This window comes from Psammomys obesus, unplaced genomic scaffold (assembly GCF_907164565.1).
Source record: "Psammomys obesus unplaced genomic scaffold, mPsaObe1.curated_primary_1811, whole genome shotgun sequence".
Taxonomy (NCBI): Eukaryota; Metazoa; Chordata; class Mammalia; order Rodentia; family Muridae; genus Psammomys; species Psammomys obesus.
The window spans coordinates 5,916,957-5,940,385 of NW_026596040.1; the positions used below are offsets into that span (position 1 = coordinate 5,916,957).

Here is a 23,429-nt window from a genome sequence, read left to right on the forward strand (position 1 = left end):
TATACACACAGGAAAATATACAGATACATACATACATACATGCATATATACATACATACATGCACACATATATACACATGCACACAGACACACACACTCACACACACCTAGCACTTAACATAATGGTGCCCAGTTGCATTCTTATTTTCTGAAAATGTGATTGTTTCATTCTTACAGCTTAATCGTTACACATTTCTTTGCCCCATTCATGTGTCGATGAACATCTCCGATGATTCCATCTCTTAACTTTTGTGAACTGTACTACAACAACCATGGCTGCACAAGCACATCCATCGTTTGCTGAGCTGGAGCATTTCCGGCATTTGGGCAGGAATAGTGACAGCCGTGTCTCTGCGGTGCCCTACTTTTAGTTTTAAGAGAAACCTGCCTCATGACCTCCATAATAGTTGTATCAATTTACACTCCACAAGGAATGTGAATAAGTTCCTCTAACTCTGCCGGCATCTGTTGACAGACAAGTGTATATAAAATATCAGTGACTGTCAGTCTCAGGATTCTTGCCTCAGGCATTTCATTTTGCCATTATTAACTAAATAGTCTATAATACCCTCTAGTTAAGTAATATAGTACTTCATTTTTTTAGCTTCGTAAAGTGTTCCTATATTAGGTTTAAACTTTAATGAAATTTGGTTAGAAAACATAGACTGTGTTTAGGAATTCTTGCCATTTCTTTGCAATCTAATGTAGAATTTATTTTGACAATTTCTTATCATGTTACATAAATTAGTAACGTTTGTTTTGTTTCTGACACATTCTGGGGGAGAGATATTTTACTGTACACGGTACACTTTCTTTGCATTGAATATTCATGTTTTGATTATCACGGTTCACAATACCTATGACTTCTCTTTAGCTTGTCGCCCCCCCCCCCCGTAATGCCAACTTCTTTTGGCACTGGCTTTTGCCACTGACAAGATCAGTAAAAACCTATTCTTTTGCCTAATGTATCTTTGACACTTAGGCCCTCTAGTTCCTCTTGTAACCTGGGAACATTACACTCTGGCAGACCATTGGAAAGCAAAGAGGCTATGGAGAAAGTTAGGCACATCTGTGAAGACATTGTATATGAAGCTGCACTTACAGCATCATTATGGACAATAGCTGCCCCAAACTGGATTTTTTTCCCCCAATTATACCATTTTCTGCAGATTTTATGTGGGACGGGAGAATTGAAAACCTGTCTCCATTGGGGCCATTCTTAGACTTTTTGCTTTATTTGACTTCCTTTGACGTCTTTTGCCTTACTGATCTTTTGTTTGTTTGTTTTGACTTTTGTTCCTGTATTTTCACGTTTTTTCCTGTTTCTTGGAAATGTTTGTTTGTTTGTTTCTTATTTTTTCTTCCTTTTTTGAAATTGAGAGAGAAGAACTTAATGTTGGGTGATTAAGGAAGTGGAAGGAATAGGAAGAAATTAGAAGAGGAGGAAAAATTTCAAAATATATTATATGAAAAATTTTCAATAAAATATCATAGTATAGAGTTTAGAAAAAATTATTCACTTAAGTATTAAATTGTGAAATCATACTTTGGTTAAATTATCTGAAAAATTACAAACTTTTTTCTGGACAAATTTTAATTTGAAATGTTAGTTTTAGCTTTGGTCCACATGTAAAGATAACGTTAATTGACTTCTGGACCATACGAAATATGTATATATTTATATCAATGTTAAGGTTGGCTACCTTCTCTACTGTAACAATTGTTAATAGATAGCAACCTTATAACAAATAATGTTATGAAATTGGTTTTTGTATTTAATTTTGTAATGTGTACACAGTAAAATCATTAAAGCTGGTTCTATTAACAAAAAGATACATAGTTTTCTTCAAAAAAAAAACCCTACAAGACTAATCATTTTATTTTTCTTAATAAATAGTTCTCTTAGTCTTTCATAAAGTTTATTGTTCTAGTTATTGCTTTATCTAAAGTTATCACAGATTGTAAATTATTTGGGAGACTGGGGCCTGTGTTAGGTGAGTATGCACACATTTCTCTTCTTCTAATCCATTTTTTGTTAGGTGTACAGATTTTAGTGGGTTTATCCTATCTTATAGATCTAGTATCCACCTATAAGTGAGCATATACCGTGTGTGTCTTTCTGCTTCTGGGATACCTCACTCAGGATGCTCTTTTTTAGATCCCACCATTTGCCTGCAAATTTCATGATTTCCTTGTTTTTAATTGCTGAGTAGTATTCCATTATGTAAAAGTACCACAATTTCTGTATCCATTCCTCTGTTTATGGACATCTGGGTTGTTTCCAGGTTCTGGCTATTACAAATAAAGCTGCTACAAACATGGTTGAGCAAATGTCCTTGTTGTGTACTTGAACATCTTTTGGATATATGCCTAGGAGTAGTATAGCTAGATCTTGAGGAAGTGCTATTCCTAATTGTCTGAGAAAGCTCCAGATTGATTTCCAAAGTGGTTGAACAAGTTTACATTCCCACCACCAATACAGAAGGATTCTCCCTTCTCCACAACCTCTCCAGCATGTGTTGTCACTTGAGCTTTTGATCTTAGCCATTCTGATGGGTGTAAGGTGAAATCTCAGAGTCATTTTTTCATTCGCATCTCTCTGATGGCTAGGGATGTTGAGCATCTCCTTATGTGTTTCTCTGCCATTCTATATTCTTCTACAGAGAATTCTCTGTTTAGCTCTGTTCCTCATTTTTAATTGGGTTACATGAATTATTGCCTTTTAACTTCTTTGGTTCTTTATATATTCCAGATATCAGCCCCCTGTCAGATGTTGGGTTGGTGAAGATCCTTTCCCAATGTGTAGGTTGTTGTTTTGTTCTAACGACAGTGTCTTTTGCTTTACAGAAGCTTTTCAGTTTCATGAGGTCCCATTTATTGACTGTTGACCTTAGAGCCTGTGCTGTTGGTGTTCTGTTCAGGAAGTTGTCTCCTGTGCAAATGAGTTCTATTCTTTGCTTTCGTTTGGCTTCTATGTTTTAAAGTTTCCATTGCTATCACCTTTTAAAAGGTTCCTTTTACCTGAACTCCTACTTCAAAATTCATTATGTTTGATATATCTCACTTTTATTCTTTATATTGTTCTATTTGTTACTATTTAAATCATTTCTAAGTGTAAATGTTCTATTATATGTTGTTGTTTCTGTATGAATTCTATTATACTGTTTAATATTTAAAGTATCTTTTATTTTTCAGAAAGATAATCGCACTTTTGAGAAATTATTCCTCTTTTCATCCTGACAGTTTCCACTTCAGTTGATTCATGGTTTTCAGTCGATAGTATTTCTTTGATGTTGTTTTAGTTCTGAGATACGTACATATTTTAAATGTTAAATTCCGCAGCAGCCCTGGCTTGTTTTCTTCCTACAATGAGCTAACTAGTGTTCAAGATTAAGCTTCTGGTGATTGGATTGCTTGGACGAGGAATATGGGCAAGAGCTGAACAGTCTGGAACTCAGTCCAGCTTTACTACCTTTTTTTCAGGTCAGGATCCATCTGTGAGCTCTTAATTGTCAGCAGTAGGAAGAGGTGTTTTCTGTAGGTTGTGATTCACCATCCTTGGAGTCTGGAGGACAAGAAGGTGGAGTAGCAAATGCCTGCACCTGTTCTGTCACCTCCCAGCTGGCCTTTTGATTCACTCTGTCATCCCCCAGCCAACACCTGTCTGACCTAGAATGTTGCCCTTGGTCTTTGAGGTGAAGGGCAATGGCCGTGATTGTTCTCTTTGATCCACAATTTTCAATGGATGTTTCTGCACCTTCTAAAAATGTCATCTTAGAGAAAGACAGCAACTCCCTGCTCTTTCTTTGTTACAACCACACTTTTCTTTCTCCTGCTGCTTGAAAGCATGATTCAGGTACCACAAATCTTTCAGCTTTTCAGTTATTTACTAAAGTCTGTGATGGTAGGATACTTCTCACTACTGTCATTTCACCATGAACATGTTCTATGCAGCAAGATGATTCTGGCATATTGATAGCTTAGTGAAGTGTGTTATAAGAGTGTTGCAGCCGTTGGTTTATTTCTGTTACACTTACCATGATCTAAGACTTGCTTATGTTGTGGTCTTCCCGTTAGCATGCAGACCCTTTAGAGCAGTATTCTAGTTCTGTTTGTAATGCAATCTCATAAAATGTTAGACTACCCAAGTCTTATAAATATGTAATGAATTTTCAGAAATAAATGAACAAGTAGGCAAACGAAATAACAACACACATTACAGGATTCTGTAACTTCTAAAATGCATGGTGCAGTGAGTGGGACCGTGGTGTAGTTTTTCTGAGCACTTTAATTTTTTTTTTCCCTCTGGGACAGTTCTCCACTTTAATTCTCTGGGTGATAAATTCACTGTGTAGTTGCATATGTTCTACATTTCTATGTTTGTGACGCATGTAAGTGATTTTATGTGAGTGATTGCTGGCACACATCGTATGTTCCATATACACTATTGAAATATTTTAAACACACCACGGAAATATTTCAAAGGCAGCAAAATTTGATTTTCAATGTGATATTGACAGCAGGGGGCTCTCGTTAAATGTGTTTGGTTTTAGATGAAAGTTAAGCTCAAATTACACTCTATATTCTTTGTTACCTTATGTCACAATGGTTATTGCCAAATCGTGTTTCACAATTACTTCTTTGATCCTTACCATGAATGTGGAATGTGGGCTGGGTGTGAATTCCCATTTTTCATATGAAGAAAGTGAGGTTCAAAGAGGCAACGTGAGTGGGAAGCAGGTCCGAGGTTGGAGCACGTGTCTTCAGTTACTGCCAGGTTGTTTTCTCACTACACAAGTTTGTCCTTAGACATATGTCATGCTACATATGACAGCAATGACCTGGACATTACTGCCATAATCCTTGAAAGATAGTTAGTTCTCTTGCCCTGGTTGTCAATAGAGAAAACGTGTTTTTATGTGCACTGATGTTTTGCCTGCGTGAATACCTGTGTGAACAAGAATCCAACAGACTTAACAGACAGTGGTGACCTGCAGTGTGGATGCTGGGAATTGAACCCAGGTCCCTGAAAGGGCAGCCAGTGCTCTTAACCACAAAGCCATCTCTCCACCTGACAAGGCATTTTATCTCTTTCTCATTAATTAATTAGTTTGTTTGTTCATTTGTTTCAATTTATTCACTTTGTAGTCTGACAGTAGTCCCCTACCTTGTCTCACTCACAGTACCTCTTCTCCCCTCTATGCCCCTTCCCTATCCACTGATAGGGGAGGACCTCCTCCCCTTCTATCTGACCCTAGCCTATCAGGTCTCATCAGAGCTGGCTACATCATCTTCCTCTGTGGTCTGGCTAGGCTGCACCCCCCAGAGAAAGGTGATCAAAGAGCCAGCCACTGAGTTCATAGCAGAGACAGCCTCTGATCCCCTTACTAGGGAACCCACTTGTAAACTGAGCAGCCTATGGGCTTCCTCTGAGCAGCGGGTCTAGTTCCTCTCCATGTATAATCCTTGGTTGGAGTATCAGTCTCTGCAGGCCCCCATTCCCAGGTTTTTTGGTTCTGTTGTTCTCCTTGTGTAACTCCTGTCCCCTCCAGGTCTGTCTGTCTCCCTCTTCTTCCATAAGGTTTCCTGCACTTTGCCCAAAGTTTCACTATGAGACACAAAACATTTTGTGTTCAGACTGTTTTAATTACTGCACCTACATTACTAACTTAGATATCCCTGTGGAATCAGCGGTTGGCGAAATTAAAGCCACTCTGTAAGTGAGAACATTTCAGTATAGAGAGGTTAAATTACCCACTCAAATCTCAGTGTTAACAGAAAAATTAGGAACCTGGAAATCTGGTTAATCACTCTCCTAATGAACCATAATGAAACATTTCCTATAGTTTATAATTTACAGAGTGTGTCTATGTCTGTTATCTGCTGGGGCTTATTATCAGTCTATGGTGACTACAGGCAGAATTTGGCTGACATTGTGTGCTTAGTTTCATTAATTAAAACTTGGCTTATCTCACCCAGACAGCAGGTGGCTGAACTCATTCCAAAATCTTTTCAAATCTAACTCCATCTCTGCCTTCAGAACACACTTCATTGTCCTTCATTTAATTTTTATTAGCTCACCAATCCCTACCTTTATTGTTTCTACAGTGAGTTATTATCTCGGTTTGAAATACTAAGCTACTTATTTTTCTTAAGGGGTATTCTGTTTTTTTTTAACATTCTTTGATTATATCTCTTGCAGTTGAATTGTGAGGCTCTCAAACAAGGAGGAAAAGATGGAGATTTCATCTGTGCCTCCGATGCTTCTGCAGTCTGTGGCACAGATGGGAGAACATACCGCAGCAGATGTGAGCTGTGTGCTGAGAATGAGTGAGTATTCTATAAAGCAGACATGGCGTCTGCACAAGGAAATTATGGATTTTCCCTCTAGTATTTATAATTCATTTGCTGTGAGTTACAACAAACTGAGTGCACTGCTTCTCTTCCTACTCTTTGGGGGAAATGTACATAGAGTGTCATCATCACCGTCAAACATGATTTAAGGAAATTAAAATATTATATAATATATATATTATAGTATAGTATATAATATGTAAATGTAAGTTTGGTATTGACCCTCTTGGCCAAAGAGATATCACATCTCACTGGCCTCCCCTTTACCCTGTGTTTTTCCTCTTCTCTCAGTGCTTGTTCTGGTTATTAACTTTCTTATAACAACAAGAAACATGCCTGCTTTGCAGCCTCTGCTTATAATCTCCAACGTGAATGAACTGCACTTTTGTTTCTGGAAACACAATAGCCAATGTTTGCGAAGGCTGACAGGGCAATAGTTATCCTTTGAGATTCTGAACTTTTTTTTTTTTTTTAGATTCTTCTCTCATGCAATACATCCCAACCACAGTTTCCTTTCTCTCCACTCCTTGTAACTTTCCCTCCCCCACACCCTGCTTCTCCCTCAGATTCACTACCTGTCTGCTTCCTCTTTAGAAAAGAGCAAGTCTCCAAGAGATGACAGCTAAGCAGGACAAAACAATATACAAGAAGAGAAGACAAATATCCCTCATATTAAGTCAGAACAAGGCAACTCAATAGGAGAGAAAGAGTTTCAAGGGCAGGAAAAAAGAGTCAGAGATCTACCAGCCCCCACTGTTAGGAGTTCCACAAAAACACCAAGCTAACAGCCACAACGTATATGTAGAGGACCTGGTGCAGACCCATGCAGGCCCTGTGCTTTCAGTTTGAGTTTCCATGAACCCACATGAGGCCTGCTTAATCGATTTGCTGGGTCTTGCTCTCCTGAAGTGCTTAACCTCCTTTGACTCCTTCAGTATTTCCTTCCCTTCTTCCGCAGGGTTCTCCAATCTCCAAGAGGAAGGATTGGATGGAAACATTCAATCCACATTCTCTCTTACTCTCTCTCTCTGTCACCCTCTCTCTCTCTGCATAATGTCTGGCTGTGGGTCTCTGCACCAGTTCTCATGTGCTGCCAGTAGAAACCTTTTTGATGATGACTGGCACTGATCATTTTTTAGTAGATCAGAATATTACTAGATGTCATTTCATTAACTTTTTTTTTTTTTGTAGACCACTCATGATTGGTTCTTAGGTCTCTGAGGTATCCACCTTTTGGATCTTGGCCATTCAGGCAGTGTAGGATCTTGGTGCCCTCTTGTGGAGTGGACCTCAAAGTTAAATCAGACATTGCTTGGCCATTCCCACAAGTTCTGTGCCACCATTGTCCCAGGGCATCTTTCAGTCAGGTAGATTCATAGATTGTAGGTGGAGGGTTTTGTGGCTGGGTTGGTGTCCGGGTTTCTCTTTCTATAGTCTGCAGAGTACCATCTCATGGCAAATAGATTAGAATGTAGGGGTGAAGGTTCCAAGCCCACACCAGCTCGACCTCTCTGTGTTCAATGAGCTGAGTGTAAGTTGTCCTCAGTAACGGGTCAGTTTTCAGAGTGTGAACTTCTGCTCTAGCATCAGCCTGCGTTGTTCATTGATCTCCACTGCGCCTTGTTTTTGTCTGTTCTTCTAATACAGGTCAAACTTTGCAGTTAGCCTTTCTGACCTATTCATGACTGTATTTCAGACTGTTCTCATCAGAATAAATGAATGAATGAATGAATGAATATTAAAAAAAAATAGAAAACCCAGGTCCAGTGAGGTAGCCACCAAGCACCCACGTCTTACACCTCAGACTAAGAAAGAAAGAAAGGAAGAAAGAGACAATAATGCAGCACCATTTTAAAATAGAAAACTAAGCAGGCAGAGAAAGAACATCTATAGTTTCTAAGGCATTCATTTTATACTGTTTTAAACATAGTGAGCACTTAATTCTGAATCATAATTAAGAACTAATAGTTTAAAATTCTAAATCTCCAATCCATGTGGTATTTTCTCCAGAATATAATTTGACTATGTTGTTCATTGCTCTGACTTCTAGAAGACTCCACATAATACTCCAGGCTACTTTTTGTCAACTTATAGATCTTGAAAATCCGTTTCTTCTACTAGTCTTCCATTCTTAGTTTTGTTCTGAGTTTTGTGTTTTTATTGTTATATGCATGCTGAATTACAAGCTGCTTCTGTAGAAAGTAGAAATTGCTTTGCATTTATGTCCTGCTTTGCATTTTACATGTATATTCTGTTTTCAATATTCTTTAAAGTTCTATCAGATTAAACAAAGTTAATCATAAGAGTTTATGTACTTTTCCTGAACGATAAAATATAATGTTAGCATGGAAGAATATTTTATTGAAAAAATAGATAAATTAGTGTTGAACGTTTTATAAAAATTAACAATTGCAACCTCAAACAATGAAGTTATTGGAGAAGTACTAAACATCTACTCTACACCTGAAACTTAGCTCTCCAACATGGCTCCATCTCTTTGCTATTATTTAAAGTTGTAAAAGGGGTCTTTCACCATACAAGGTAAATAAAGCAATAAGACAGAACACTGTTTTCAGGTACAGAAACAATTAGAATACAAAGAGAAGGTTTTCAGGAAGGAGAATTCTCTCAGGTTAATTTCTATGTCAATGAACTTTTTGATTCCAGGAAAAGCGAGAACCAAGTTGGCATAAAAAGTGAAGGGGAATGTGAGATCAGCACTCTAGAGAAGGTAAGAGCGGCTGCAGTGTGGGGAACTCTGCTGGAGCATAAAACAGTCACTATCCACATTCCTAATGCGGCGGCCCTTTAATACAGTTCCTCACGTTGTGGTGACCTGCAACCGTAAATTTAGTTCATTGCTATAGCTATAGCTAGAATTTTGCTACTGTTATGGATTGTAATGTAAATATCTGATATGCAGGACATCTAATATGTTACCCCAAAAGGGATCATGACCCACAGGTTGAGATCCACTGAGTAAAGGCAAACAAAAAAACAAAAATATGTGGTGTTCCTCCTCCTCCTCCTTAGGCTGGAATGCTTGGAAAGAGTAATAATCTGACTTTACTGTAATTCTGCATCCTTTCTGATGACATAGAAAAAGCAGCCACGTTCTTAACACCAAATCTGTTTACTTTGATACTAAGACCATTAGGCTCTATTTCTGCTATTTTAAAAAAAAAAGAAAGAAAAAGAAAGAAAGAAAGAAAGAAAGAAAGAAAGAAAGAAAGAAAGAAAGAAAGAAAGAAAGAAATTGCTTGAAAAGTGAAAGGGCACTAGAGGTCAATCACTATATCAGAGTTGGAACCTCAGTTTGGGCAAGCACTGTTAGGAAGCCTTGAACAAATCACTTAAGGAAATGAGATTCATACTAAGCTGTTATTTTCTAAGATTCCGTGAGCTGTTGATGTTGGGGAAAGAGAAAGTATCATTCATATCACACTTAATTTTTAGTTGAACACCAATTCTCATTTTCATGGTTGTTGCGAGCCTCCACCAAAGATTTTAGCACAAGCTGTTTTAAGGATTTCTTTGTCTACATCACCTAAGACATTTTGAACACACTGAGAGCAAAGGCAGCGATGGATTTGAGTTCTAGCATACTTGTAACTATTTTTTTTTGAATACGCACATGAAGAAGTAAACAATTCTATACTTAAACACGAGCTACACAGACTCTCAAAGCTGTTTCTCCACGACCAACGCTTTCTCAGAGTGTTGTTGAAAGCATCCAGTCATACTATTGTGTGCCATATTCCCTTCTCTCTTCTTTCTCTCTTCTTCCCCCTTCTTTAGGATGTGTGCAGTGATTTTCGGGCCTATGTGCAAGATGGAAGACTCGGATGTACAAGGGAAAACGATCCAATCCGTGGTCCTGATGGGAGGACACATGGCAACAGGTGCGCCATGTGTGCTGAGCTCTTGTAAGTAGCATCCCTAGATGGACCTAGGACACGGTCCTTATTTCAGAGTTTTAAAGTCCTTCTCATGACGGATGTGAACTTTTGTCATTGTAATGTGAGATAAGTCTAGTTATGATATGGGCTTTTTCTTCACTTTACTACAATATTTCTATGATAAAAAATAATTGAACCTGCCTTTAAAAATGTATAATGCTTCAAAAGACATACTGGGTTTTATAATATAATCCTTTAAGACTTGGGGTCATGGGCTGGAGCAGATAGAGGAAGAATTGACTAAAGCATACTTTCCTTAAAATTCTATAATGATATCTAATGCCATATATGCTAATTAACAAAATAAAGACAGACTTTGAAAGCACGTAAGCACTGGATAGTGAAAACTGGTCGTTTGACATGCAGTGCTTTCATTGGGTACCTAGGGACCTCCCCCACCCTGAGTAATATCTAATTTTAAATAGTAGCATAAAGTGGCAACAATAATAATGAGGAATAATGAAGATAATTTGGTGTCTGGACTCATTCTTACTGTAGAAGTGTCCTTTAAAGGGAGGACTATTGGCTTCATGTCTCCATGAGTGCCTGGCATGGCACTTTCTTACCAAGGAGGCGTGAGTCTTCAATGTTCAAATGGCCCTGAGCTCTGTGGCTTTTCTGCTTTATTTATTCATTATTTTATGTCCTGGCAGAAGAGGAGAATCTGACTTTTCTATATTTATTTCCTGCAGGATGAGCCTGACACACAAAGATGAGGTTACAGTTGGGTCATAGATGAGGTTCAGAAGCTCAATCTGATTTTATCTTTTAGGAATAACCCTGCTTTGACATGAAGACAAACCAATATCTCACACAGTTTAAAAAGTTGCAGAGAAGGGTGTGTATGGCAATACCTGAAGGGCTCAGCTGAGTTTCACCCTTGTCATAGCATTGTTTCAAGGCTCTTGGTTCTGCCTGTTAGAGGGATTTTTTTTCCTGGCAATCTTCTGTTTGTCACTCAAGGTGGCACACCCACCTGGCTCTGCCAAACAAAGCTTCTAATTGACTGGCGGTGAGTCAGTTTCACACCCTTCCTTATCTTTGGCAATTTTTTGGTCTCTAGCATTCAGGACAGGGAAGTGCTTGTCTATTGTGAGTGAACTGGTCTCAACAGGTTATGGTAAACGATAGGAGAGTGTCTGGTCCTTAGAACAGGGTAGACACTGAAAATATGACTGGGCCACGTGGACTCTGCTTCTTTGACAGTTTAAAAGAAGCTCAAGAAAATGCCACACGAGACAGAGAAAACAGAATTCGGAGAGACGCTGAGAAGGTAGGTGGTTCACTGCCACAGTGTAGGAGTTGGGCCTATAACCATGGACAAAATCACACCTGCACCTTTGAAGGAGCACAATGATGTCATTGTCCCATTCCATACATGGATTTCATACTAGTTAAACTTGCTCACATATACGAGTCCTAGTAGCTATCAGCAGGGTCATTTGAACCACCTTTCCCACCTAAGGCTTAAAATATACCATTCCTAAGCTTGATTTTATTACCTCACAAAAGAAAGAGGAAAAGAAATTTCATACACTCAGAATTCTGTTGGTCTCTTTTCCTTTTATTCATTTTTTTTCAGGTTAGCATACAAAGAGATGGTTTCATGGTGGTATCTCCATTCATATGTACAATTATGTTTTGTTTCTGGTCATTCTGCCCCATTTCTGTTAGCCTCTCTTTCACATGGAGAAACCAGTTTGCTTCGAATCCATTTTTAAAACTTAGGACATAGTACAAATTAAACAGGAAAATTTCCAAATAATTCAGGCTCTTAAGTAGTGCACTTAATGGTGATTTACTCTAAAATTCTGTTGGTAAAACTGGAGTTATTCACTTTTCCACATAGCCACTTTATTCAGTAAAGTTCATTCTTAATAAAATCCTTGCTTCTTTTTAAATGAAGGTCTCAAATTTTGAGGCAGTAGCTTAAAATACTCTTAAAATTAAGGTTTGTCTATATTTATTTTATGTTATAAAATTTCAATTAATTGCAAAAATTCTTTCTTGTATTGAAGTAAGCAATGAAGTCTTGGCTTCTTAAAGCACTAGGGTTTTTAAACCTTTCTTTCAATGAGAATGAGAACAGTGATCTAGCTGAATGGCTGTTGTTAGGAAGCAAAGACACCTGGATTTTGGTCTTCATCTTGCCATGCTGTGGGTTTTGAGAGTGAGCAAAACATCTCTCTGGGCCTCAATTTTCCTGTCAGAAAATAAGGACACTATAAAAGACCTCAAAGTTACCTTCTTGTTGTGCTGTTTTCACCTCCAACACTTTTAGACTAATACAGACACACAGATTGTGAACTGTAAGACAACACTTTCTTATGGGAGAGAAAGACCCACTTTTTGTTAATCAAGAGTTCACTTTCCCCCTTAACAAATCTACATAATGAAGCAAAATTCCCACACTAAACTGAGTACTCTGAGCTTAGACATGGAGAAACAAAATACCCAGGACCCTCCATGAACCATTCAACACCAACCAAGGACGGAAAACAATGCCTCTTGTGGGGTTTGTATATTTCAGCCTGACACACTGGGCTAGCCTGTCAGATTTCTCTTCTGTCTATTGTATGTAAACAGGGCTATTTTTCAGCAAGCCCCAAGCACCCTAACTTCCTCCTCTTGGTGAACAGGGTCATTAGGCACCACTGGATTGAGTAGGGCTGTTTCTCAGTAATGGCTCAAAGTGTGCCCTGTAATTAACCTGTCAGTGGGTTGCTCACAAAAGTGCTTCTTCAGAATCTTCTTGGATGAATCATAAGTTATAAACTGAAATTATCATTGTTGCTGTTCTGAAAATCATGGAGCATTGATTTTATGACCATGTTATGATTATCAGGTGTTTGCTTTCTACTTCTCATTCCAAGTGTGTGACCCAGAGAGTGGAGTACATGCGCACTCCTCCTCTGAAAACTAGTATCTTCTTATTACAATGCAGGAAGGATTCCTTGTTAAAAAAAAATCTTGGGAAGAAATTTGAACTTCAAATACACATCAAAATACTAATCTAGAGAAGTCTCACTGTACAAAGATACAGCAAGTTTCCAAAGGTCCTGCGGCTTTGTGAGGGTCGTCCACTGAGTAGAGCCACAGCGTGGTGGCCACGGTCTCCTGACTCCTGCCCCAAAGATTGAGGTCACACAGTTGTTGGTGGTTTTTATAGATTAGGCAGCAGTAAAACAATGCGTGCTTGTTCATACAGTGGCTCTCCAGCCTAGTAGTGTGTATGTGTGTGCGTGAAGTTCATTTTTTACCAAGTACTAGAATTCCGAAAGTCCAGAACCAAATTGTCAAGAAATTGGAACCAAATTTGTTTTGAATATTTTTTTTTCAGAATTTCTAGATAAGTATAGTTGGCATAGGTCAGGGTAAAGGGAGCTACATTCACTCACCCCGAGGTTCTTCACCTACAGGGTCAGAAATGAATACGGCCAAAGAACAGAGTACATACAATGTCCAAATAACAACTTGCTTCTGTCCCTTTGCAAATGAGATTAAACTGATCTATATCAAGTAGCATTAAAACAATTATTTCTATAAGTTCAATATTTTCATTCTGTTGAGCTTATGTGATAATATCACAAAAGACCTCCCCCCCCCCCAGAGTATTTGAAAGATGAGAACTACTTTTGGTTTTAGGAAATGTTTGCTAAGCCTTACTGTTTCCTCAGCTCTTTGACGTCAACAAATAAAGCACAGAGATGCTAAGAGTACCAAGTAAAGTGTTAAAATAATGAGTGTTTAGCTAATTCTCATTCAGACAGTGTTTATGTTTACCATCACTCCCCAGTTTGTCATTCTGTGATTGTAAATCTATTATGCAAAATGTCAAGATTAAAGGCCAGAAAATGACAAATGCGTTCCCTCACCCCCAAAGGAACTTTGCAAGGAATATGAAAACCAAGTGAGGAGTGGAAGGCTCTTTTGTACCCGGGAAAGTGACCCAGTTCGTGGCCCTGATGGCAAGATGCATGGGAACAAGTGTGCCCTGTGTGCTGAGATCTTGTGAGTATAATTCAGCCACTCGTCGGGTCACTGAGAAGGTGGAGGTGCTCGCTGAGGGACGCGTGAGGCAGAAGTGAGTGGGGCTTGTGCTGCTGTGACAGATTTGGCCAGATTTGTGTCCTCCTAAAACCGTAAGCCCAGCTAGTAAATGATAAGCGCCTGCATCTGAGCACAGCTAAGCTCTGTCCAGTTGGAAAGCAGGCTTATGACTCCTCCTGTAACACTGTGAGGCCTATGCCTTTGTGACCTTTTAATGAACTAGTCATAGGTCAGAAGGAGGAAAGGCTTTTATCTTCAGTAATTAACTAATTGTGGCAGGGTTGGTAGGGCATACTAAAGTTTCTTTACATTCTTGTTATCATCTAGCAATATAAGTCACAGAAAAAGGCTGAGCACATGACCCAATCAGAAAGGCCTCACTATGTTGTCAGATGCTTCAAGTTACGGACTTGCTGCTTGCTTTTTTTTTTTTTTTTTTTTTTTTTTTTTTGAGATGGGTCATACTCTGTAGCCCAGGTTAGGCTGTAACTTATTATCTAGCTCAGAATACTTTCAAACTTGTGGCTAACTTCCAGCCTTAGCCTTCAAAATGCTGGACTTAGCAGTGTAAGTAATCACATTGAACTGAATTCCACAAACTTTCTTATTCTACTGCAAGCATCTCTGGGTCTCAGCCAGATAATGCTCCCTTTTCTTGTAGATTGTATGCTAAGACTTCTTGGATAAAGCCTTCTATGTCCTAGTTAAAAACCAATCTTCATAATCCTTAGTTATGGGCTTTCATTACTGTCATCACAATAGGCAATTATAATTATTTCTATGTAGTTGTCTGTTATTGTTGTCTCCAAGGCTATACATTTTAAGAGAATAGGTTTGTGTTGTTTTGTAATGTCCTACCAGGCTGAGTGCAATGTTGGGCCCCAAAGTACGTACTAACTGAATGGTGAGTGAATGAATAAATTTGTACATGGGAAGACCCTGCTTTTCTTAAGCTTAAATCTACCAGAGAAGTAACACACATATCTGTGTACATATACTTAACATACTTCAGAACAGAATAAAACTTGAATAGAAAACCTGAATGGAAAAGAAAGTTCAACAATACCAACACTGACGGGTATTAAGCTTTTTTCTATTTAGAGTCTGGAATATCTCCTTTAAAAAAGCATGATTTGAAATAAGGAGATTTAAAAGAAAGAAAGATGGGAAGATATTTATGCACTTAAGTATATACTTGTGTTATACAGAGACAGTGAAGGGGCCTTCGTAGGAATACGAGGTCCCTTAAAAGCATCAGGAAAACATATGTGGTCCATCTGTGCTTAATGAGTACTGTGCAACATGAAGATTCAAAACACATCTCCTCATTATTTTCTCTCTAGCATGAAACGTTTCACAGAAGAAAAAAGTAAAGCAGAGATAAAGCCGAAAGATGATGAAGAAAGGGCTAAAACTAAAATGGAAATTAAGGTGAGGATTGGCTAACCAATCTGTCTGTGACTTCCATGCATTGACGTGTGTGCAAGTGTTGCACTTCAGAACACATCATCATCATCATCATCATCATCATCATCATCATCATCATTATTATTATTATTATTATTACTTTATTCACTTTGATTCCCAATTGTAGCCCCCTCCCTTTTCTCCTTCTGGTCCCACCCTCCCTTCCTCTTTCTCCCTTATCACTCTTCCCTATTCCACTGACAGGGGGAGTCCTCCTCCTACTGTCTGACCCTAGCCTGTCAGGTTTCATCAGAACTGTCTGGATCCTCTTGCTCTGTGGCCTAGTAATTCCATCCCACCAGGGGAAGGTGATCAAAGAGAAGGCAACCAAGTTCATGGCAGTGACTGTCCCTGCTCCCCTTACCAGGGACCCCACATGGAGACTGCCCTACTTCTGATCAGGCGGTCTAGGTTCTCTCTATGCATGGTCATTTGTTGATACATCAGTCTCTGCAGTCTCCCCTGGGTTCTGCTGGTTTTTGGCTTTGTTGGTCTCCTTGTGTGGCTCCTGTCCCTCCAGGTCCTTTTATATCCCTTTTCTTCCAAAAGACCCCCTGTACTCTGTCCAAAGTTTGGCTGTGAGTCTCTATATCTGCTTCTATCCCTTGCTGGGTGGAGTTTTTTTTTTTTTTAGAGCTCTTTAGTAGGCTCCAGGCCTGTTTCCTCTCTTTAAGAATGCATTTTCAGTATGATTAATAGTATCCTCAATGCTGAAAGTTTGATTATACACATTGAACAAAATTATAATGCTAAAATTTCTGAATACGTTTAGAGAAAAATACTGTCATATTAGTAAATTAATTCCATATTTTTAAATCTATCTTTCCTAGATAGGTTTATGTGAAAGTGACACAACTTAGAGACATTTGAGGAAAGGAAACCTCAACCTAGAAAATGCCCCCACAAAACTGGCTGTGGGAAAGCGTATGGGGCGTCTTCTGGTTTGATGTGAAGAGGCTCAGCTCTCTGTAGATGGTGCTACCCTTGGGCTTGTGGTTTTGGGTTGCTCAGAAAGTAGTCTGAGGAAGCTATGAGGTACTACCTAGTAAGCAGTACTCCTCCAGGGCTTTGCTTCAGACCCTGCCTCCAGGTTCCTGCTGAAAACCCCTGCCCTGACTTCCTTCAATGGTGGCATGTGGCCTGGGAGTTGTAAGTCGAAATAAATCCTTTACTTCTCAAGTTGCTTTTGGTTACTGTGTATTATCACAACAAGAGAAATGCTCACTAAGACAGTCGCAATCCTTCTTAATCCAATTTCTGCAATTTTATTCTTTTCTGTGATGCACGTATGAATGGCAGTTCTACAAAGCGACACTAAGATGCCATCCATCTCTGTGTAACTAACCGCTTACCTTAATTTTCCCCTCCCACTTCACTCTTCATCCAAGATTACCAAATGCTTCTAACATCCACATTTAAATGACATTCACATTTTAAATCATTTATGATCTCTCCGTACATCCCTCTTTCCTACCCTTACTCCCTCTCTCCTTTGTTATAATCTAACTAATTTCATTACATTTAATCTACATTCACCCAAATCATCCAGTGACCTGGTTGTCAGTGATGAAGATTTGACTCTGGTATCCTTTACTGTAAATTTTTGTTGTGCTCTCATTTCATAAATATAAAGCCTTAACTCCGCCCACTATTTACATATTGTAACTGGTTTTCAAGGCCACCTTTTCTTTACCACTTTCAAAACCTTTCTATCTTTACCCAACTAATTCTTAAACTGCCAAACTTATTGAAATGTTAGATTATCTCAAGAATATATGCTACTCACTGCCTCTATGGCAGTGACAATGGTAATTTCTTTTGGAGGACTTTATCTTTTGATTTTCCTGAATATATCCTCAGAATAGAACTAAATCAAAATTTCTTAGAACTTTTATGAATAATTCCTTCCTTTTACTAGCATGTATTTAATTCAGACCCAGCTACACTCTTTAAATTTGTATATGACAATTACTTATTCTTCCTACTTGTCTAGGAAAGATAACTAAAGCATTTTCATATAGATATCTAGGAATATACTTGTTGAATATGTATAATTATGAATATACTTATTACATATAAATATTACAATGATAGAATTATAATGTCTTAATAGTCCTAACTCTTTAAAGCATTGTTTTCCCCATTAATTCATCTTGTCCAGTTTTATTGATAAGCAATGCTAATTGTGACAGATGGAGAACATAGTCTTGAACCTGAAATACCTCACTTTTCTTATTCAGAAACGCTGTAGTGAATTCCAAGATCGTGCAAAGAATGGAATACTTTTCTGTACCAGAGAAAATGATCCTATTCGTGGTCCAGATGGAAAAACACATGGCAACTTGTGTTCCATGTGCCAAGCTTTCTTGTGAGTATGGAGTTTTTCAGTGTCAAGGAAAGAAGACACTTACACATGACCTAAGAGGACCAGCTTTGCTTCATGGCAGAAACTGACTCAAAATAAGCAAAGTGGTTGAATAAGCTACAGGGACAACATGAATAGTACAGAGCGAGGGTTTGATGCTTTCAACCTCTTGCTTTAAGATGCTTTGTTTTCTCTGACTTTCTATTTCTTAAATCTGGTTACAAAACAAACCTGAATAAATATTTGAAGTTCCATGCTTCAAGCATGTAGGCATCTCTAACATAGTTAGGGTCTAGCACTAGGAATGAAATGAGTTAAGCTGCCCACAACCGAACATACTATATTCAACCACAGGCACCTATAAAATTACCTTAAATGGTACTTTAAATTAGAAAGTTAGAGTTACCTCCTATCCTTCACAATTTAGAATAATGTAAGTAATATTTTGCTGACCTCAAATTATTTGACTATATTTATAATAGTAAAATATTTAACTTTTTTATTGATAACCATATATGTTTAAAAGACCATCCATTCACTGTAGATAGAATATACTTTTGTTTAAGCACATTTGTGTTCTTTTAGTGTGTCACTGTATGGAATCGTTGGGTTATATTAAATCTGTCTCACTTTTGTCTTTTAGATGAAACAGTCATGCATGAGCACAATATTTAATGTAAATGAAAACAAAAGGTACACGATATAGGAGGTAGACCAGAAACATGGGCACATATCAATGCATTCCAGTCTTAGAGCAGAGCTGAGGCACTTCTGCCCCTCATCTTCCCTGGCGATTAAGATGTGTCAGTGTATTTTCTTAAAGTCTTTTTCAGCCTCTAGGTATGAGGTCACCATGATTCCAGTTTTGATACTTCATTGGTGAATATTAGTCTTCTTTTTCTCATCACAAACAGAAAGATAATTAATAGAAAACAAGTTTACAGACCTACTACTGTCATCTTTCTTTTGATGGGAGAAACTCTGAAGATAATATAAGACCATAGACTATTAGAAGCAGTTTTCTTATTTCTTGTCATTGCATAGGGATAAAGTGGCAAATCCTTCATGTTCAGGCTGAGAATGAAGAAGAGATGAGCAATGTGCAGAAATCAGTGGATCCTTTTATTTTATTTTATTTTATTTTATTTTATTTTATTTTATTTTATTTTATTTTATTTTATTTTATTTTAATTCAGCAAAACAGAAGCCGAAGAAAAGAAGAAAGCTGAAGCTGGAACCAGAAGCAGAAGAGGATCTGAAAAGTCAGAAACATATGCTGTGAGTGAGAGCCACTTTTAACCCTGTTTGCCACTGTAACTGATACATTCGTGAGAGCCTGGCAGACAGTTATGATCCTTCAGTCTGGAATAATATTGAAATAAACACTATATGAAACTGATGCATTCTGTTAAGAGACAAACCGTGTAAAGTGAAAACATATAATGGGAGAAGGTGAGCTTTACTCCTATTTTCAGCCAAAAGGCTTCAGTCTTTGCAAACCACTTCCCAGGGAATCTCTCCATGTACTCTCTTTGTGATGGATTCTTGAAACTTCACATTGGAGTTGATTAAAAAACAGAATTTCTGCCCAAAGTTTGTCTATGAGTCTCAACTTCTGATTCAATACCTTGATCAGTAGTCTTTCAGAGGTCATCTGTGGTAGGCTCCTGTTCCCTTTCTTCTCCAATTTCCAATGTCTATCCCATTTGTCCTTCTGAATGAGGATTGAGCATCTTCCCTAGGGTCTTCCTTGTTGTTTAGCTTCATTAGAAGTATAGATTTTGGTATGTTTATCCTATATTATATGGCTAATATCTGCTTATGAGTGAGTATATACCATGAGTGTCTTTCTTTGGGCAGAGTACAGGTAATCTTATGAAAGAAAAGGGAGCTAGAGCTAGAAAGACCTGGAGGGAACAGGAGTTCCAAAGGAGCCAAAACAAAACAAAAAAAAAACAAAAACAAAAACAAAAACAAAAAAAAATCTCTGAGTCCTGGGGGGCGTGCAGAGACTGATACCCCAACCAAGAACAATGCATGGAGAGGACCTAAAACCCTGGCTCTGATGTAGCCCCTACTAGACTCAGTCTACATTTCAATGACGCTTATGATCTGACTAACCATGTTCATTGCCTCCAACTTTCTTCTCATTGATCATACAGAAGCTATGTGATGGATATCGCAAGGTCAGGAGGAATGGACAACTATATTGCACCAGAGAGAATGACCCTATCAGGGGCCCCGATGGAAAAATCCATGGCAACACATGCTCCATGTGCCAGGCTTTCTTGTGAGTCGAGCAGGGGCCTATGGACTTGTGAAGAGTCTGGGGCAGGGGAAACTTATCATGGGGAGATTTGGTGTGGGAGAGGGGCTCTCTTTAAGTAGAGATAACAATGTATTTTCTTCTAGGAATCTCTCAGCTTTGAAAGTCACATCTAACTTGTTAAAAGACAAACAACAACAAAACAAACTGAGAGCTTTCAGATTGTGGTTATTATGATAGACTACCCAGGAAACACACAAAAAAAGTGATACTAGCATGAGCAATTTACAAAAATCCGAATTGTAGTAAGCAGCGGAACAGTGGTTTTGTCAGTGGCTGGGGTGGGGGAAGGTACACGGTGTGAATGAGGGGTGGCTGGGTGCCCAACAGCTACAGTGGGGCGAGCAAAGCTCCTCTTTCGTACCATGTACTTGAGAGAATGAAGCCATTCTAGTTCCTTCACTAAAAAGAAAGCAAATGACAAGCTTGGTGCGCAGGGCCTCTGGGTTCACTCGAGAACACTCAAAACATCAGACAACGAGATCGTGTGTGTAAAAGATCTTTCCTAAGGGAATAATATTTGTTTCTTAATAGTCTCTCTCTCTCTCTCTCTCTCTCTCTCTCTCTCTCTCTCTCTCTCTCGCCTTTTCTCATAGTATTCAAGAAGACAAAGCAAGAGCAAAGGTTAAGAGAGAAGCCGCGAAGGTAATTTTCTCAGAGCTACTATTGCAGCGCCCTCTCTCTTTGGCTGCACAATGGCATGATGGTCTAGCTGTCTCACTAACATACGTGTCTGCTGTCTAAACTGCATGCCTGATGGACACTTTTAACACTGATACACGTTCTAGTCTAGCTTCTCAAGAGGCTTATTTGAGCCTGGGTGTTAAAGACCAGCCTGAGTAACAAGCAGACCAGTGGCTAGGGGTGGAAGTGAGAGAGAGAGAGAGAGAAGGAGAGAGCTTTAAATGCAAAAATGATCATGATTAGATGCCTCCAAGGTTCCAACTTCATTTTATTATTGTTCATATTTTGAGGCTCATTTAGTGAGGAATCAGAGTCTACTCTTTGTAAGGGATTTTTCGTGCATTTGGCTTTTATTAGGTTTAGTTTGTTAGACAGATTATTAGGCTTTAAGATGTGCTGTTTATAAAATTAATTTACCTCTTCTACACCTTTAAAGCACGTCCAACCGACAGAACAAGATTCCAGTCATTCCAATTTAACAATACGACTGTGTGTTATCATATCTGTCAAGGGGAAGTACTAGCTTTCTTAATCCAAGTTACCGTTATTATTTAATCTTGACTTTCCAATCACTCTTAGTCCATGTCCTTGATTTCCCAATTTCACTAATTTATGTATCAGAAAGACAAACATGTCTGTATGTAAACAACAGAGTATTTACACTCAGTAACAATTTACAAAATTCACCCAGTGTGTATTTTGAACATCCTTGAATGTACAAACTTAGTCATTATTTGGGGGAAAGTTGACATGTTTAGAAGCTTATCTTTAAACTGACTCATTTAAAAAATCACTGTTTTGTTAGGTGGAACCATCTTTTCATTAGTAATTTAGGTCTGAGATTTGGCTATAGATTGTATCCAATTAGTCATTGAGCCCCGTCACTGTCAGTACACTTTTTGTGCTGCTCTGGGTCACTTCCACATGCTCCATGCCCTGACGAGGATCCCCTCCTGAAGATATTTCAAGAGCCCCAGACATCAGCCTTCTTTTCTCCTTCTTAGACAAACACTGATTGTTTATTACGTGGACATGTTCTGTCCCTTTCTTTCTCAGGATACTAACCACAAACGATAGCTCAGAAATAACCTCAGCAACTCCGGGAAGGCTTCTTCCTGAGGCTGACTGAACTTCCTCCCCTGTGACCTTTCATGGGTTTTATGTGCTGCAAACTGCAGTACAACAAAAGCATAGATATAACTATCAGTTGCAACCTAAACGTTCTGCCTTATTCTGAAACCCAATTATAAAGATCCTCAGTGATGACCCAGGTTTATACTTCTGCTACAAGTGCCACAATCATCCCAAATTCTTTTTCTTATTTAAAACTTCTTATTTTCAGGCAAACACAGCTGCTATAAGTTCACGGATGATGGTCATAGCAAATCCAGCAGTTTCACAGTAGTCCTCCCCATTCTCCATATCTTTCACTTTTTTCATCTCCTATTTAGTGGTATGCTCCAAGAATTGGCAGGGAGGAAGTTAATTGATGAAGATGTTCTATTTAGGGCTGAGCATCAGTCTCTTATTGTAGACACTGACCAATTATGCATACCTATTGGAAAAAGAAGCTTCTATTACCAAGGCTGAAGTCAGCTTGAGTGTAAAGGTATAAACATAAGTATCTACAGGCCAGTCTGACAACATGGCCATATACTGAAATAACAAAAGCGGATTCTACCCAGGTCCTGTTATTTCCTTAAATGTAGGCTTTTGACCAGGATTATAGCACCAGACATAAACTTTTTTCCTGTTGATTAAGCTTCAAGTCCAATCAGAAAGGAGTAAGTTCCTCCTTGACAGTTGCTCCACTGTCGCTTCAATGGGACTTAGTTTGCCTGCCAGGTGGGAATCCTAGCAAATGATGTTAGTGCTCAGCAAGAGGACTTATGCTTTTTCTCCATCAGCTTAGATAGCATCCTCTGACATGCTATCTGGTGTGGAGCGAGTTTACAAGTCACCTTGAGACTCATTTTCTATTTCCTGTAAAGTATACGGTAACTTTTACAAGAATCTTGCCATGTAATTGTGGCAATAGCCTGTAATCTTTTGGAGACTTCCAGGGCTTTTACAATCAATAACCTACAGAGAGGTATTCCATACTTTGTACCATAATTTTATTTAATAATGGAAAGAACATTTTTTTTCTTTTATTCATTCAGGTTAATCCTATTCCAGTTTTTTTTTTTTTTTTTTTTTTTTTTTTTTTTTTTTTTTTTTTTTT

At 38.4% G+C, this 23,429-nt stretch overlaps 1 protein-coding gene across 1 annotated transcript in view; it reads left to right on the plus strand.

The window, feature by feature from the left end:
* Spink5 (serine peptidase inhibitor Kazal type 5) overlaps positions 1 to 23,429 on the plus strand; it is a 61,309-nt gene that overhangs the window by 15,328 nt on the left and 22,552 nt on the right. The window contains exons 5-14 of the mRNA XM_055622814.1: positions 6,203 to 6,330; positions 9,022 to 9,085; positions 10,153 to 10,280; positions 11,520 to 11,586; positions 14,197 to 14,324; positions 15,707 to 15,794; positions 18,071 to 18,198; positions 19,392 to 19,473; positions 20,358 to 20,485; positions 21,118 to 21,166. Coding sequence (XP_055478789.1) covers positions 6,203 to 6,330; positions 9,022 to 9,085; positions 10,153 to 10,280; positions 11,520 to 11,586; positions 14,197 to 14,324; positions 15,707 to 15,794; positions 18,071 to 18,198; positions 19,392 to 19,473; positions 20,358 to 20,485; positions 21,118 to 21,166 — 990 coding nt within the window. The remainder of the gene's footprint in view (positions 1 to 6,202; positions 6,331 to 9,021; positions 9,086 to 10,152; positions 10,281 to 11,519; positions 11,587 to 14,196; positions 14,325 to 15,706; positions 15,795 to 18,070; positions 18,199 to 19,391; positions 19,474 to 20,357; positions 20,486 to 21,117; positions 21,167 to 23,429) is intronic.